This window comes from Alligator sinensis, unplaced genomic scaffold, assembly GCF_000455745.1.
Source record: "Alligator sinensis unplaced genomic scaffold, ASM45574v1 scaffold227_1, whole genome shotgun sequence".
Classification (NCBI taxonomy): Eukaryota; Metazoa; Chordata; order Crocodylia; family Alligatoridae; genus Alligator; species Alligator sinensis.
This window is the reverse complement of record NW_005841966.1, coordinates 2365398-2383218: the sequence shown is the minus strand read 5'-3', so window position 1 is coordinate 2383218 and position 17821 is coordinate 2365398. Positions and strand designations below refer to the sequence as shown.

Here is a 17821-nt window from a genome sequence, read left to right as displayed (position 1 = left end):
GGAATTCATGCTAAAATGCAAATATTCACAATATGTACAGCCTTTAAGAGGACACAACACCGAGTCCACGCATCTGCAAAAAGCCAGATATAACAGCTCTGGGAAAGGAGCAAATTGAACTTGACTTCTGGCCAGTTTTCCAGCATTTTACAGGACCCTACAGGGAGCTCAGAAATTTTGTTGATGACACCTGTAGTTTCTTTTCTCTACTGCTGCTAGAAACAATATAGACTGCAATATTTCCTTTTGGCAAGTGCAGCTGTATTCCATACTAGGCCACCCTACCAAATAGGTGGCACTCTGCTTTCAAGAGGCAGTCTGTTCTTAATTCCATCCAGCAGGCTGCCATACAGAGGTTGCAGATTTCAAATGATCTTCAGTACGCTTTTGTACTGCATATGTAAGTCACCCTGGGAGCCTAAATGCTGCCTGATTTGATTTTTAATTATGTGTTCGCAAATACCATTAGGATTTGGAACTATGAAAAAGTAACTCTGCTTAAATATTTGGGTTTAATTATTCATGGTGCACAGACACTTATGTCACCACTCATTAAAATAGTTACAGTGACAATTTAAACTGCAGCAACTGAAATCTGCTTGCCCATTGCATTTTCACTGATAACAAGAACATATATTTAAATGCCACTTTGTATTCATTTCACAATAAAGCTCTCTCCTGCAGGAATATGCAGGGAAGTGGTGCTCAGAATTTGTTAGGAGCAGAGACTAAAGTGACAAGTTAAATAAAAATATTATAAATACCTACCCCCATTTATTTCACTGAAATGAAGTACATTTATTGCCCACTGCCCAGCAAAGACAGGACTGGTCATATGGGACAGCTACTTCCACTCTTATTAAGGCCAGCAGGAGGTGGGTGTGCTAATAAGGCCATGTGATGTTCAGGAAAGAGGAAGGGAACAGTGGCTCACTGCACAACAGCAACCCCTTCAGTATGGTAGGGAGCATATCTGAAGTACTGCTTGAAGCATTAGTACAACCTGTGATGTAGGGGCTAATTACTTAACTGCACCATGACTACTTCCCATCTACAACCTCTACACCTGCCAGAGGCTTTGCAAGACATAAGTACATACGCAAAGCCATTGCTGTGTTTGAGTGAAAGGTGAATGATACATGCAAAACATTTTCAAATACCTTCTTAGCAAAACAGTAAATTCTCTAAGGTAGGCCAAGGTGATTAGTGGCCTTGGTCGCCTACATTAAAAGGGTCTGATTTTCAGTAGTGCTGCCCACTATGTCTTAGAAAGAAAGAGAGAAAAAGAGAGAGAAAGAAAGAAAAGCAAGTCGCCTGGCTCATCTCAGATTTTTCAGTTATCAGTTACATTTGAAACCTTGACTTGTCTCTAACTTTCTCTGCAAAGCTACCCACACACACAGTCATACAGAATGACATACACATGTGAATAGAATTGAAAGCTTCCACAGCTGCCCCACTTCAAGCTGAAGTGCTCCATTAGGATAGAGCAGGGAACATCTTCATCTGAGTGAGATGTGTGCTACAAGCATAACCTGCAGGTCTCCTTGAGGTTTTGGGAGAAGAGAAAGAAAGAAATCTTTGTTTTCCTTCCAGAAAATTGGTTTACTTCCACTGGAAGCACAAGCTGGCGTATGACTTAGTTGCAAACCGCTATATTGCAGTGAACTGAGTTTAATGGGTTGAAAATGAGATGCTGTTTTTGGTAGCAAGGAAGCTATTTCACCCAATCCCAAAGTTAAGAGCCAAAGTCCACCCTGAGACAGACTTGCAATTCCTCTTTCTTTACTTGTGGTTTCTGCAATCTCTATACAAACACATACAGCTGTAACCAAGCAGAAAGCTTCCAGACAAAAGATTTCTATTTAAAGCAAGAATTTAGGGCAGATGGAAGTTTGACTTACCCCTTGCTCAGTCTCTCTGACTGCTGCAAGATGGGACAGAGTATAAATCGGAGCAGTTGTTGTTCCTCAAGGGTTTGAAATAATTGCTGGTGAAAAGTAAAAGGTTTATCTGAATGATTCCACAAAGCATAAGTGAATTTTAAAGATGGATTATTCCCCACCTCCTTATTCCCCTATGCTAATAGCAAGGGCCACAGACTTATTATCCAATCAGTAATATATATTAAAAAGTCCTTGCTTTTGTAGCACCTCAGGAGTTATTAGAATAGCTTCTCTACAATGCAATAGTGAGCAGCTGTGGCTGTTGCCAAATTTCAAAAGTTGACATTACTTGGAAACTGCCTTGAAGCAAGAACCCATGGTAAACAAGCTGTCAAGCTTAACTAGGATATCCTGTGAAAATGTTTTAGACAAACAAACAGCTTCACCATGGCTCAACAATGCAGCTGCTCCTGAAAGGACTTTGCTTGGTACTTGTGTAAAGCGGTCCTTGGGTTTTTTCATGGCGTTCATTTCAGCAAAATACCTCCATCAGATTTGCCTAATGTCCATTGCTACTAGCTCATCCTATAGAGACCATTCAAAGTTCCTTTATGTTAAAATGGCAATGCAAAGATAAAAAGGTATACATCAAAGAGACCTTTCAGTAAGAGCCTGGTGGAGAAAAGGCCTTCACAGTTTACCACAGTGAGCTAGTCAAGGTTAGTATTTAAGTAAAAACTACATTTACCTTGTCTCTACTAGGATTTTACATTGGAATAGCTAGCTGAAGTAATCTTTCTCAATAGAAACAAACACCCAGAAGGACATAAAGCTCTATTGAAGACATTTTCATTACTTAAAAAATAGAGATGGTTTACATTCCTCAACCACCCTGGCAATCAGTACTAGGATTGTTCGCTTCTGGCTCTTCCCTACTAGAAAACCAACCTGAGAAAATTTCATGTAAGCAAACTTCCTTCCTGCTCCCAGAAGGAAGACAAGTGCCCCACCTCTACATGCAGCAGATTCATATGACCCCATAGTTCCTGGAGCTTCAACACAGGTTTCACAACTATTTAAAAATCAATGACAAATGATGGCTAGATCATCCTCACATGCAGTCTTAGTAATCCAGGTTCATTCTGTTGTCTGTGCATAGCAGCTCCCCTTATCAAAATTATCACATAGTACCTTTCAACCCAATCTTTTCCAAAGCCCTGAGACACTGAAATACATAAAAGCTCACACTGGGCACATGTACACAAGATGTATTACTGCATGGCAGACTAATTTGCTGCACAGTAAAGTGTCACTGTCTACATGTATGCGGCAGTTAGGGTGCTAGATACACCTATCAGATACAAGTGGTATCCATCAGCGCAGTAAATAACTGTGCTTAAATGTATGTGTAGATGGTGACACTGGGGATTGGTTTACTTCAGCTCAGATTGAACCGGAGTATATTCAGTCACATTAATTGCACATGTAGATGCGCCCACTGAAAGCTATGGTAGCTATGTGCACATTAAGTGCAGGATCAGGCTGTTTGTATCTACGTAGCAATCACTTCTCAGCCTTTAGAGGGCTGGAACTTGGCAGCTGTTTAACACATTAATTCTGAACACTTCCCTCACGCCAGAAGTAAAATATACTACATACAGTTAGAACTGGTGTAAGAGTTTTGGGTAAGTTTTAACCTTTTGGAGGGAAATCCTGCTTCCAAGTTGTGCACAATCTTTACAGGCTGAAAATTCAAGTTTATTGAAGACAAACACACAGGCCTCTCCACAGTCTGGTCAAAAGGGAACTGTAAACTTCAAAATTTCCACTTATCCCCCCTTCTCCCTCCTTTGCTGTCCCTTTCCTGCTGCCTTGCTTGTTCTCTCAGCCTTTGTCCCTGTCTTCCTATCCATGTCCCTTGGATTTGCCCAGTTCTCCATCTCTCCCCTGGAGGCTAGAGTGGTGCAGGCACTAAGGCACACTGTTGACATCCCAAAGGTCACAAGTTTGAGGCTATAGCAGATCCACTTATGGCATAGCCCTGTTAGATTCTAGTGAATCTACAAGTTCTGCTAAATACCTTGTCACAAGAAAAAGGCAAGATCTTACTTTCTCATAAGTCATCTGGCCTGTATTTCTTTTTCTCCCTGTCTAATTCCATCTCTCCACACACCTGTTGCATGCCCAGACCACACTTAGTGAAGAAGTGTAGGTCACTATCCTGGATGTTAATCTAGCTTCAGATCCATTTGAAACACCAGGTGTTAGTGCCTTTTCTTTGCTAGTCATCTCCACTTCCACTTGCAAAGATTGAACAGAAAGGGTGGCACTGTTAGCAGGACTTGAGTCTGGATTCAGTTAAATTGTGAACCAAGATAGACCATTTTTAGCATAGTGCAAATTCTTGAGGAAACCAAGCTTTGTTGAAGATCATAAGTAGCTTTATAAAAAAAAAGTAAAGTACACCTGAATTGAGACAACTCGTGCTAACACAAGAAGCCCTGCATTTCTCTTCCACAGTGTGATTAACTCCTCTAGTATTTTTGTGCAATCTTGAGTCTGACTCATTGACTCAGAAAAAGGGGAGAGGAAAGAGAGCCTGAACCTCCACTAGTACTTATGTATGTCCATAGCTTTAAAGTTACCTGTAGAGCTTCACCATCTGTTCAATGGTATTGTCAAGTTATCAACATTTAGCATTTAAAGGAGCACATCAGCTAGGTTTGTTTTCAAAGAGTAGGCAACTTATCCCTTAGAGAAGGGGGCTTGATAACAGAATGGAGGGGGACAGGCAGCTAGTTTGATAGATTCTGAAGACTCCCAGCAAAAGGGGGGCGAGACTGGATTGTAGCATGAACTGTCCCACACGCATCCATTTTTCTCCTATCAGAAACTTGGGGGACAGGCCATACAAGAGTTGTCTTTGGCCTCTGATGGCCGTCTCCTTGCTACTGAATTTATCCAACCATTAGGCTCCAGGATGGGACAGTTCAGCAAAGAAAATGGCCAAGAACCAGATCAGTGAAGTGGGTAAATTGTGCCAGAGGTACAGAGATAGTGGGGTTAACAGGAGAATAGTTTGTTCTGTTAGAAAGGAGTTGGTAGTATAAGAAAGTGGCTTCTTGAAGCGACTAGCAAAGGGAAGACTGAAAACAAACACTAATTTTGAATGCAGTTCACTACAGGTAGGATGCATTTTTTCATACTAAACATTCATTTTAGGACACAAGATGTTTCTAGATTTAAACCTCTTTCCCCTCCCCTTTTTTCTCCCAGGTGTCATTTAGGTACCACTGTAGATTATACAATGAATGGCGTCGGACCAATCAGAGGGTGATACTCATAATCCCAAAGTCTGTCAACGTTCCTTCAAACCAGCAGTCCTTGCTGGGCCTGCATTCAGTCAAAAGGAACTCAAAGGAGACAATCGTTTGATTTCGGCAGTTCTGCACTGGGGCCATGCACTAAATATACTTTCTTAAACCCGGTGGGGTCTGATTCCATCCAGAACCTGGTAGTATGCTATTCTGATTTATAAACTCTTTGCGGAGGAAGGAATCACTGTTTTAATTCAAATCATGGATGCTGCAGTCATATGATATTTGCTAAGCTGCCAAACATGTTTATTTAGCAGATACTGTATGGAATTCTTCAACCTTGTGTTAATAGCTGCATCATCAGTGATGCAAACCCTCATTTTTTTATTATTGTTTAAAAATATTAAACTATGATAATTAACAATGCAAAACAAATGTAAAAAGTGCTTTCATTTTATTTTTTGTTTGCTGTTTCTGCAGTATCGTTTTTTTTTTTTTTAGGTAGTTGGATGGGACGCAGCACTGTATTTTTAATTTTTCTGAACCAAGAGGATGGCATTACAGATGGATATTCTGTTACAGTTAATTTTATTTGAAGGACATTTTATACTAATAACTTGGATTATTAAAACAACTTTTTTTTTTAAAGGAGTGGTGCATTCTACAAAATGACATATTTAAATACCATAATCATTAGAAAACAAATATACATTCTTTGTTGTTTGGTACATAAGGTATGAAAGAAAAGTATTTTTAATAATAAATTTAAAGTATGTGAAAGAAACATACCTCATGGATTGCAATAATCTCCCTAGTCAAAAAGTGTTTCATTGTTTAGCTTCCAGAAAGGAACTCCATTACAGGGTTATTTTTCTTTGTGTTCAGAGGGAGAAGATTAGTGCAGACTTTGGTGCTTTAAATTATACCAGTGTAAATCCAGCTTTAACCACGTTAATTTGTATTTACACAAAGCTGAATTTGGCCCTAACTGTTTAACATCAATTTTGTAAGGGGAATTCTGCATACATAATGAATTAGCAGATCATTAGATGTTTTCTAGGGAGCCCAGACCTGTCTTGCATAATAATTAGTATTACTCTAGAGCTGCTGAACACTCAGCTCGGCAGGTAAATTTAGTGAAGTGAATATAAACCCTGACCTCTCATTGTAGTATTGAGACTAAATCTCTCTTTAAAAAAAATGTAAGAACAGCATAGTGTCATGACCAAACCAGATTTGGAATGTGACTGCTAATTTTTTTCATCTTGGGTGGCATTTCCTACTTTCAGCCATGCATTTTTCTAAGCATCAATTAAATCACTGATTTTTTAGGTTTTGGCTCAGAAGGGAAATGTACTTACGTCAAAAGACTCATTTGGTAGTGAATGCTTCAATTGCTAATAGCTACTAACAAAAGCTGCTGACAAACCAGTGACACGTAACCTACTTGCAATTTTAAAATATGGATTTCTAGAGCATGACATATTTAAAAGGTAATTCCAACATCTGCTTGGTTTCTCCTTTTATTTTCAAACTAAGCACAAGGTGAATAGCAACAAAGGTGTTGATCTATATTTTAAGGTGAATCAACCTGATGTGTTTCTTGCCAGCCAAGATAGCCATTTAAAAATGGTGCTATAGCAAATGCATGCACTCGCAAGCTCCTCAGCAAGTTGGTGCTGTCTTCACTCAAATAATTTGAGTGAAGACAATAGATTTTTTTCCCCTTTTAAGACATATATTTGATATTCCACATAGTCATCACTCCTTGACAGAGTATTAGAAATTATACCATCTATACTCTTAACTGATCTTCCTCTAGTGAAATAATGCCCACTTTGCCTATGTCACACTACTTTCACCACAGTGAAACAGGATCACTGTTGCTTGTAAATCATGGACTTGAGCCTGCAAATCTATATTCACGTAGATATAGTTCAGTGTCCTGTAACCATACACCACAATCTATGTTCAATAAGGAATAAGTGTGTGATAAAAAAAGATAAAACAAATAATGCCCAGACTTTAAAACTGCAGAAATCTGTTACCTTAATTCAACAATGAGTTAAAACTTGCTTTACCTTTTCTCCTCTAAATTCATAAAGTTTGGCATTAAGAGCTACAGTATCTGAAGTCAGTGATTACTTTCCCTTTTCTGAAGTATGAACTTGAAAATGCATCACAAGAGAAATTATTTACCAGCAACTGGAGTTCTCTGACATGTCTCATCCATAAGGGTGCCCTGACTGTGGGCATGCATACACCTCAGTTACCTGCCCAGAGATCCTTGGCCTGAGCAATACCTTTAGGATATTGCATGACCCTGCCCCCATCCTGTGCAACACAGAGGCTAAACAGTAGTGCACCCCTTTCTGCAATTCAGCTCCTCTTCATCACCTCTTCTAAAGACAGAACACTCCTGTTGGCATCCTTGTCTGGGTACCCAGGGCAGAAAGCTTCAATTCCTCACTAATGTCAACAGAAAGGCTCTAGTATCGAAATCATCTTGGCCATATATGGGCTTTCAGGATCATCTTGTGGTATGCCTGCAGGATCAAAGATATAGGTGGGAAGGCATATAGGAGGATTCTGAACCACAGGATAAGGCAGATTTTGGGGCACTAAAGCTGGATACAGACCTTCCCTGGAACAAAAAAAAAAAGGAGCAGCAGTTCCTGGTAATATCAACACAAACAAGTTTCCCTTGGGTGACCCTGATCTGCAAAGATGAACCAGATCCACTTCTGCTGTACAGAGATGAATGGGCTGAGGAGGGCTGTCTTGGAGAACAGGGAAGTGCCCTGTGAACACCCAATAAACCACTTCCATAAGCAGAACACTTCCCTGCACAGAGGGCAAGTCTCGTACCACCTGGCCTTTTAATGTAGAAGATTGTGGTAACATGGTCCATATCCATCATGAATGCATTGGAGGAAGACTAGGCAAGCTCTGGGTACTTCCCTGAGTCCCCGAGATCAATGTGGAGTCTCACCTCCTCTGGTACTTGGAAGTTACTCTGCCTAGCAGAGGAATCTATCACAGTGGTCAACGATGAATGCAAAAGGAGCAGGGGCAACCATGAACTAGTTGTTTACTTGGTGAGAACCTCATGATATGGAAGTAGGCATGTAAATTGAGAGATTCGAATCAGGCCCCTTCCCTTAAGGTCTTTTAAGAAGTCATCTTTCTAAGGCTTGAAAAATTGATTAGTTCGCATGGGTACTTGTAAGATCACTGGTATTATGGACTGACCTCAGAACTACCTTCAATAAACAAGGACAAAGATTACTATGAGGAAGCCAAGAAATGAAAACTATAATTAATTAAAGCAGAGTTAAAATAATGTGCTTAATGGTTAGAAAGGTCTCTTAACCAGAGGTTTGTGTTTAGCTTAGTTCTCACATTCTGCAGTCTATTTTAACATTTTAAGCACAGAAGATGGCTTAGTTAAGGAAACAACTAAGACAGGTTCTTCCCTATTTGGTATAAAGGCAAGAGGTTCTTATTATGAAAAATATTACTATATAGTACTGTACCTGACATGCAGATGAGTGCTGCTAGTAATCTCTCAGACCCCTTATTCATGTTCTTTTCATGTTTTACACTCACCAGAAGGAAACATTATGATGCCTCATTCTTTTCCTTTCTTCTCCAGTGGCAGCAAGATAGTAGGCTGAATGTGGCTAATGCTCTCTTCCCCCAGTCCTTCTGGACCAAAGTTATGTCAAACAGAGAAATGATGCAGAGCTGGTCAGTAGGAATCTTCTAAGACAGCGTTTCTCAACCTATGAGTCACAACCCAAAAGTGGGTCACACGAATATATGAAAGGGTAGTGAACAAATTTTAAAAATAGATTCTCCTTTAAAGGAGAAAAACGTAGGAAATTGTGGCTTTCCCCTTGCATGCTGGCAGAGTTCCAGCCTTCAAGGGGCTGCTTGGGGACCCCCTACCCTTCCCCTACACATTGGGGTGCTGGGGCCTGGGACAGGGGTTGGGAGTGAGGGGCACTGGATTGGGACCGGCCATCAATGTTTACAAATGGGTCCTAGTGCAAAAAATAAAATGTTGGAAACCACTGCTCTAGGAGTGATTTTTTTCGCGGGAGTTGCTACTCGAATGCATGCACATTCAAAATTGAAGTTCTTGAACAGAAACAGCAACATTCACTTTTTTGCTTCTGTAGAGATTTTAGTAGTAGTAAATACCTGCAGCACAAGCCAGAGCTAGTAGACCTCTGACAGCCCAACAATGGCTCCATTGTACTATCACATGACAGATCCAGTTAAGGGGGTGGGGTGGGGAAAATAACTGATCAAAAGAATGGCTTTTTATTTAATGCAGCTCATTCTCCTTTTGCCTGACAGTATCATGCTTTTCCACATATGACTGGGTTTGGGTTTCCCACTCATTTTAATTATAATCGCTCAGTAGAGATGAGAGTGGTACTTGATTTCAAATTTTTAATAGAAAATTTTAGTGAAGGAATATGCCAAACTCATTTGGGAAGCTGCAGCTATGATATAGCTTCCATTGCCTTTGCACCCTCCTACTGTCACCATCCTGACACATTGATGGTAGAGATCACTATCCTAAATGTGTGGAGTTCAGGCCACATACAAACAATTAACGGCATCTGTGCAAAATGGAGAAAGCCAGTGCCATTCTTGCAGGTAGTGATAACTGGGGATATGACAAACTCCAGATTAGACAAATATATAGTTTTCTAGATTAGACAGATGCTGACATTTCATGTCTTGAATTTAGCATAGATTAAAATGCTAATTAATTCTGGAACCACATTAAGTACTGGAATCAACAAATCCACAGTAAGCAGCCAAGCTTTACAAGCTAAGACTCAGTATAACGTTTAGAAAATAAGTATGATATGAATAGAGTACAGCATAAAACACTACAACAATTATTTGACGGGTACTTATATTAAGACATTTTTCTAAAGCAGCATCTACTATAAGGATTCAATTTCTAACAGTTTGCATACTCATCACCACTGACCTTCCTGAGATGAACTGAGACTATGTCTTTGAAAACTCATGGCTGTTGGGAAAGGTCCCAGTTGATTGGCAAAGGACAAATCTAGTGCCCATCTTAAAGAAAGGGAAAAAAGGAGAATCCGGGGAACTACAGACAGGTTAGCATCACCTCAGTTCCTGGAAAAATCATGAAGTAGGTCTTCAAGGAATCCATTTCTAAACACTTGGAGGAGAAGAAGGTGATTAGAAACAGCATGGATTCACCAAGGCCAGGTCATGCTTGACCAACCTGATTGCCTTCTGTGATGAGATGACTAGCTCTATGGATGCAAGAAGAGCAGTGGATGTGATATACCTTGACTTTAGCAAGGTTTTTGACATGGTCTCCCACAACATTCTCACAAGCAAGCTGAGGAAGTATAGGCTGGATGAATGGGCTGTAAGGTGGATAGAAAACTGGATGGATCATCAGGCTCAGAGGGTAGTAATGAATGGCCCTTTGATTGTCTCTCAAGTGTCGTCCAGTCCCAAGGGTTGGTCCTGGGGCCAGTTTTGTTAATATCTTCATCAAGGGCCTGAAGGATGGGTTGGAGTGCACCCTCTGCAAGTTTGCAGATGACACCAAGCTGGGGGGATGGGGAATAGTAAATATGCTGGAGGGTAGGGCTAGGATTCAGAGAGACCTAGCCAAATTGGAGGATTGAACCAAAATAAATCTCATGAGGTTCAATAAAGACAAGTGCAAAGTCCTGCACTTAGGACAGAACAATCCTATGTACTGGTACAGACTGGGGACTGACTGGCTAAGCAGAAGTTCTGGAGAAAAGCATCTGGGGGTTACAGTGGACAATAAGCTGAATATGAGCCAACAGTTGTCCCTTGTTGGAAAGAAGGTGAATGGCATACTGGGCCAGCAGGCAGAGGGGAAGAATCACTTTCCTCAATTTAGCACTAATGACACCACATCTGGAGTACTGTGTCCAGTTTTGGGCCCCCTGCTATAGAAAGGATGTGGACAAATTGGAGAGTCCAGCAGAGGGCAATGGAAGCAGTTAGAGGGCTGGGACATATTTTTATGAGGAGGGGTTGTGGAAATTGGGTGTATTTAGTCTGGAGGAAAAAAGAGAGGATTTAATAGCAGCCTGATGGGTGGATCCAAAGAGGACGGAGCTAGACTGTGCTCAGTGGTGGCAGATAACAGCAATGATCTCCAGTTGCAACAAGGGAAGTTTAGGTTAGATAGAAAGAAAAAAAAACTTTCATGAGGAGGGTAGTAAAGCACTGGAACAGTTTACCCAGAGAGGTTGTGAACTCTCCACCCTTAGAGGTTTTTAAGAGCTGGCTGGGATGATATAGTTAGGGCTGGTCCCTTTCAACTCTCATTGTCTAACTCGTATAACTATACATCTGTCCTCCACTTTCCTTTTAGACTCTCCACTACTGCTGAGTAGTGGAGGTGCTGAAGTCTACTTTATTGAGCAGGAAATGCAAATGGCATTTGCTTTAAAACAAACAAACAACAACCCATAGAGAGGAAGGAAGTTATCCTGGTTTTCATATTTTCAGGACCCGTCCAATTTAATTAAAAGGAAGAAAAAAGGGATAAGTTGATCAACCATAGGAATCTTGAAAGTTCTTGGTTATGTCTTCTTTACCAAAGTGGAGCAGGAGGCTCTTAAAAAGCTAGGGGACAATAAGCTTCTCTCTCTCTTTCTTGACCAACAAGCCATGCCTGTTATTTTTTTGTTTTTAATATTACCTCCAATATATATATATAGAAAAACCCAAAGTAAGTGTGAATCTGCCCAACTTGAGGCTCAAAATTAATCATCCCCATCCCCTCCTCTGACACATTTCAGGAGATGGGGATGTATTTCCAACCAGAAACCTGCTTGCTTTGTGCACACAAACACAATTAACACAGAACCAGACTAATTTGGAAGAGCTTCCTGTACAATGTAAAAGGGATTAGCTAAAGGCAAGATGCAAAAAAGGCCTTAATGGGCCCAGAAATAAAAGGGAGGGAGAGCAAGATTTTTGGCCACCAGGAAGAAAAGAAACACCAATTCCCATTGTACCATGTTATTGCCGCTTACAGACATGGTGGTTAATGTAATGCAGGCTGTAAACGAGAGGAATTAGAAATGAGATCTAACATGCAGGAAATGAGTACTCTGGCTCATTTCTGAACTGTTTTGCTAAATCTAGACGATTCTAAAATCTTTGAAAATATTAAATGAAAGATGCCCAACTTTCATCTGGTACTTTTGCAGTTGAAGATCAGCTTTCAATTATCATGTAACAGGGATCTTCATAGAAATGTTAGTTCCAGTTGAGTTAATTGTTCTAGGAACAAAATTACTCTTCAAGGCACCACTGCAATGAGAACACTGAAGGTTACACAAAGAAAATAAGGACTTGCTTCTTGGTCAGCAGGCTTATTTTTCTTCCCCGAACATAATTCCCTCTGGCCAGGACCTTTCACACTGCCAATTAAGTTAGATTTAATTCTCCTTGAATTTGGAGCATTGCTCAAAAGCAACAAAGTTCTTATGCTGCTGACCAACTTCCAGCCAACTATGATCAGGTTTTCCCTGCTTCTGGTACATTTCCTATAGGAGAAATAAGCAGTACCACTCTTAGTCAATAAAAAGGCTTAACTTTTCACATGAATGTGACTGTTAGGGGTATGCTATGAAAATAGTAGGTCAATAATATGCTGTTAGATGCCTCAAAGTGCAGCATCACTGTCCTTTCTATAAACTTACCTAGCATGCTCTCGCCCACAAGACAATAGGATACTTATCAGCTGCATACACTTATTTTTTGTGCCAGATGTTGGTATTAGCAAAAACCTTGTGGATCACAGCTGAATCATGAATCTTTGATAGAGCAACATTACTACCAATAAACGTAACAGGTCTAAACTTCCTTATCCCCCATTTCATATGCTATTTATTGAAGTTCTTGAGAATTATTGCCTTTATTTGGGCACTTGAAGTCCAACTTTCGCCTTAAATCATACAAACAGCCATTTGGATGCCCAGCTCTTCAGAATCAGTGTCATTAGGCAGCTGTTCAGCAGCTAGTGTGAAGTCAATTGATTCCAGTCAGCGATTCACCATCGCTAAGTCAAGATGCTAGGAACTGAACAGAAAATAAATGATACAGCCATAGAAGGAACTGTGCAAGTCAGGATTGAAGCATGTTAGAAAGCTTTACGTGATCAATCACCCAAGCAGTGCACGTTCTGTAGAACAAACTACACTCAAATCTTCAAAGTTGAAAACATGAGCATAAAAAAAAGCTTGAAACATTAGAGCCAAGTACAGATAGTCAAAAAGCCCGAGACTGAATTGATTCAATTTTTGCAGGTTAGTCTAAGATGCGTAGATTGAGCCAATAATGCAATGCATGCTTGCAGTGGCCCAGGCTAGAAGCCAGGGGGCACTAGAGCACACTGCTGTGCTCAGCTTGGCCCAAGACCAGCCCACCCACCCTGCAAGGGGGGGATTTGCTGGGGAGGTACAAAGCATCCTGGGATGCTGGAGGACTGAGCTAGCTTGAATCTGGAGGGGATCTAGGACACAAGTTCAATAAACTGATCTACCTTCAATCAGTAAGTCTGATACTACATCCATGCAGGTTTATTGTAAACCTGCTTCAGCCATTTTGAAAGTGGTTCATGTGCACTGCACTTCTGTTGTTATAGATTTTAACCGGTTTCCAATTAGTTATACCAGTTTGTGTGTAATTTCTGTCCCTAGCCTAAGTGAATAAACATATCCATGTAAAATTCAAATGGCAATTAGTAATTGCACCTGGTAAAATAATAACTGTGGATTGACACAAAATAAAAAGAGGTGTGAATGCTATAATCCTCACAGGAATAGGAAGAGGAAGTCAGGAGTATACAAAGATAGCAATGATGTAAATATTCCCAAGAAGGGAAGACCATATATATTTCACACACACACACACACACACACACACACACACACACACACACACACACACAATGCAAAGGAACTTGATGAGGCAGAATGTGTTTAAGAGACCAAAATATTACTAAATCTCCATTCACTTCATTTAGGAGAGCTGTATAGCATGATGAAGATTTCTTAAATCTTTTTATGCCAATATCAGAATTCTGTCAAATTAAGACTGCAAACTGCATTAAAGCATTAAGAGCTTTGCATCATGCACTTTGGGGGCAAATTTGACAGCTTGCTTTGCAAAGAGGAATGCAGCTAAGATACAAATGCCTGAGCAATTTTGTACCATCAGAGAGAGCTGTCAATCGAGTAAAATATGAGAGGGAGGGGGACCCAATTATGGACCACTTAGGACTGGGGGGGGAAAGCTAGATGTAAAGATACCAAGTTTTCCATCAAGTGACAGTGTTAAAAAAATACCCACAACTCTTAGCAATTAAACTCTTAATCATTTAGTACATGGGAGATTTAAGCTCTATAAATTCATAGCTATTCACTTGTTTTATATTGCTTTAATGCATTGGTTCCCAACCTCAGGGTGCAACCCAAATCAGGGTCATGGGGGATCCTCAGTAGGGTCGTGAAGGGCCCACACACATGCACACTCACGCGTGCAGCCCAGGAGCAGCGGGTAGGCAGGCAGGGCAGGCCGCTGCGCACAAAGGGGGCAATGGCGGCTCCCCCGCCCCCCGGGCCACTGCCACACTCTGCTCCCAGCAGCCTCTGTGGCACCAGATCCGGAGGTCCTGTTGGTGGCTAATGTAGTGTCATACCAAAAAAAGGTTGAGAACCATTTCTTTAGTGGCTGTAGATAGGAAATATACTTGCTTCCACTTCTTTTGGGGAAGAACAAAAGGAGCAACTTCAATGCTTACCCAAATTTCATATATTGTATGGTTTGTCTGCATTAGACTTTCTTAAAGCAAGAGTTACTGCTGATTTCAAGTACCCCAAGGCAAGCTAGTGCACGTTGAAAAACCAACAAGACTGTTCCTGTTATGTAGAGAATCTAACCTTAAATCTTAGAGATATTAGGGCGGGGGGATTGGAAAAGATAAATAGTACACCATCTTCCAACAGAAGGGCAAAGATGATCACCATGTGCGCCTTGGCTGAGTTAAGAGATAGGCAACTATGCTTCAATTTCACTTGGTAGTTAGGATAGTTGGAATGGAAGCCTCTTAAAAAGGAGAGATGGTCTTCTACAGAGGTTGGCTGGATGCAGCCCATGAGGCTGTTCTATCTGGCCCATGGGGCTCCTCCAAAAAACAATTGTTACTGACCTGAGGCTGCTACTGTGAAAGCCAGCAGGAGGCAGGCTTTCAGAGGTTGTGTGCCATCAAACCAGGCTGGCTCTGTACCTCCACCTCTGTGGGGCTCCCAGCACTCCAGCTGGAAGCTCCATTTGGAGACACCACGTATGATGGTACATGACTGAACAGCTAGTGAGTGGCAAGGGGAGCTTGCGCCTGCAGTGCCAGGAACACCACGTGGAGGCATGCAGCCAGCCTGGCCTGACCTGGCAGCATGTGCTGCAGTGCCAGGAGCTTCCGGTGACAAAGTCAGGGGTTAGGGGGTGGCCCTTCTGGTCCCAAGATGGTGATTGGGGGGCACAGCACCTTCCAAGGGGTGGAGTTACCCCTGGCAGCTCATCAAAAGTTGTTAAGCAGCCCTCCAGTCAAAAAATTGGCCACCCCCGATCTTGCATGATTCCAAATGGAAAAGTCTAGCCCACTCACCCAGGCAAATCCATCTAATCAAATCCTTTTGCTGTGGAAGAAAGCATCTCCAACAGAGGACAGGTAGGCCCACTCCACTGTTTAGATCCAAGATTCACATAAGGCAGGCTGTGGAAATCCAGATGGTGGGTCCTCCCACCACTCTAGCAGAGAAGGTATGAGAATTGGAATTGCTTTAGCCAAGCTGGGCCATTAGGATCAACCATGTAGAGTTGTACCAAAAAAATGTATATGATGATGGATACCTCTGTTCTGTAGGCTGACTGCTTCCCTGCACAGGAGGGAGGGAAGGATTTTATGGCTCCTTAGCTTGTCAGTATAGAACATTGAGGCAATATTGTGCATCTTGACACAATGCTGCTCACTGTGCAATAAGAATTGCCCATGGAGCTTTCTACAAGTTGGCAGCCGGAGAGCAGTGTCAGTGTTGCTGCTCCACAGCTGCCAAATTTCCAGATCCAGGGGGAGCCCTGTAGAACAGGTGGCCCAGTCCTGTGTCCAAGATGGGGTACACAGGACAGCATGGGGCCTGATCCCAGCACTTGGGGCTGCACAGACTGGGGAGGGAAAGGAGCTTGATCCCAGTGTACAGGGGCAGGGCCAATCCAGGCACAGGGGCTCCAGGCAAAAGTAGACCAGGGTCCAATCAAGCTCACAGACCAGCCCTGCACTACTCATCTGACCTGCAGGGCCAGAGTTGAGCACTAGGGGTGCACTGATAACAATTTTTTGGCCTGATACCAACAACCAATTATTAACAAGCCATATCAGCCAATACCAATCCAATTGCTGATATGTAGCCCAGCAGCTTGGAGAGTACCATCCAGCTGGTAAGTCTGTGGGGAGGGTAGCGGATTAAGGCCTCCACAGTGAGCAAGGGAGTGAGGCTGGGGCTGCACAGCTGGGGCAGGGCATAGAATGGAGCTAGAAGCAGCTTGTTCAGGGGTCAGCTCCTGTTGTTGTGCACACCCTGAATCTGCATGTGGCACAAGGGTGGGCTGTCACTGCAGGTTGGGGCCAGGGCAGCGCCGGGCGTGCAGGGGGCAGTGGCAACGCTGGAAAGTGGGAGTTGGGGGGGGTGGGGGCTATAGCAATTTTTGGGGTGGCTGTAGCCCACTCTGTGGCCCCCCTCCCAGCACCACTGCTGCCTACCCCAAGCATAGCCCTGGCCCACCCCCACACACACACAGGGAAGAGTCCAGCGCGGTCCCAGCTCCAGCCCAGTGGCAGCCGGCGTTTGCACCATGTGCAGATCCAAGGGGCACATGCCCCCCCATGCCTCCCCCAGGGGTGGGCACAGCAGCAGGAACTGCTCTCCCCCTAGATGTCCCCCACCCTGCTCTGCCCCACTCCCTCCCTCACTGTGGGGGCCTCCATCTGCCCCCATGCCCCTTCCCTCCCCACCATACTAGCTAGATGCCATTCTCCAAACTGCTGGGCTGCATTCCTGGTCCTATGTATGCTGCACGTGGCATTTATCAGCAACATTATCAGCCACATGAGCCAAAAAGATTGCCAATAATGTCAGTTTTCCTTTTATCCATGCTGATACGATACAGACTGATGTATAGGTGCACCTCTAGTGAGCACTGCTGTTTTACAGCTTGCAGTCAGAAGTCATTGACATGTACCTCCGTCCCTGGTGATTCGGAGAAAAGAAATGGGACCCCACGGAGACACTGATCCAGATTCTTCCACTGAGAGAAGACAGACCCAACCAGCAAGGGAACAGTCATCTCCATCCTGACAGTAGGTCACCAAGATGTATGTATTGTGACTTATAGGAGGTACTGACACTGAAGTCTGTTCTTTTCATAGATTCATAGATGTTAGGGCTGGAAGGGACCTCAATAGATCATCAAGTCCGACCCCCTCCGTAGGCAGGAAAGAGT

At 42.5% G+C, this 17821-nt stretch overlaps 1 protein-coding gene across 3 annotated transcripts in view; it reads left to right on the top strand.

Moving 5' to 3' along the window:
• Positions 1-9274, top strand: part of MARCH3 (membrane associated ring-CH-type finger 3) — a 114874-nt gene extending 105600 nt beyond the window's left edge. For all 3 annotated transcript variants that reach the window (XM_006020723.3, XM_014518553.2, XM_025200408.1), the window contains exon 5: positions 5163-9274. In XM_006020723.3, the coding sequence (XP_006020785.1) occupies positions 5163-5321 (159 nt within the window). In that variant the 3' untranslated portion in view covers positions 5322-9274. The remainder of the gene's footprint in view (positions 1-5162) is intronic.
• The last annotated feature ends 8547 nt before the right edge of the window (positions 9275-17821 follow it).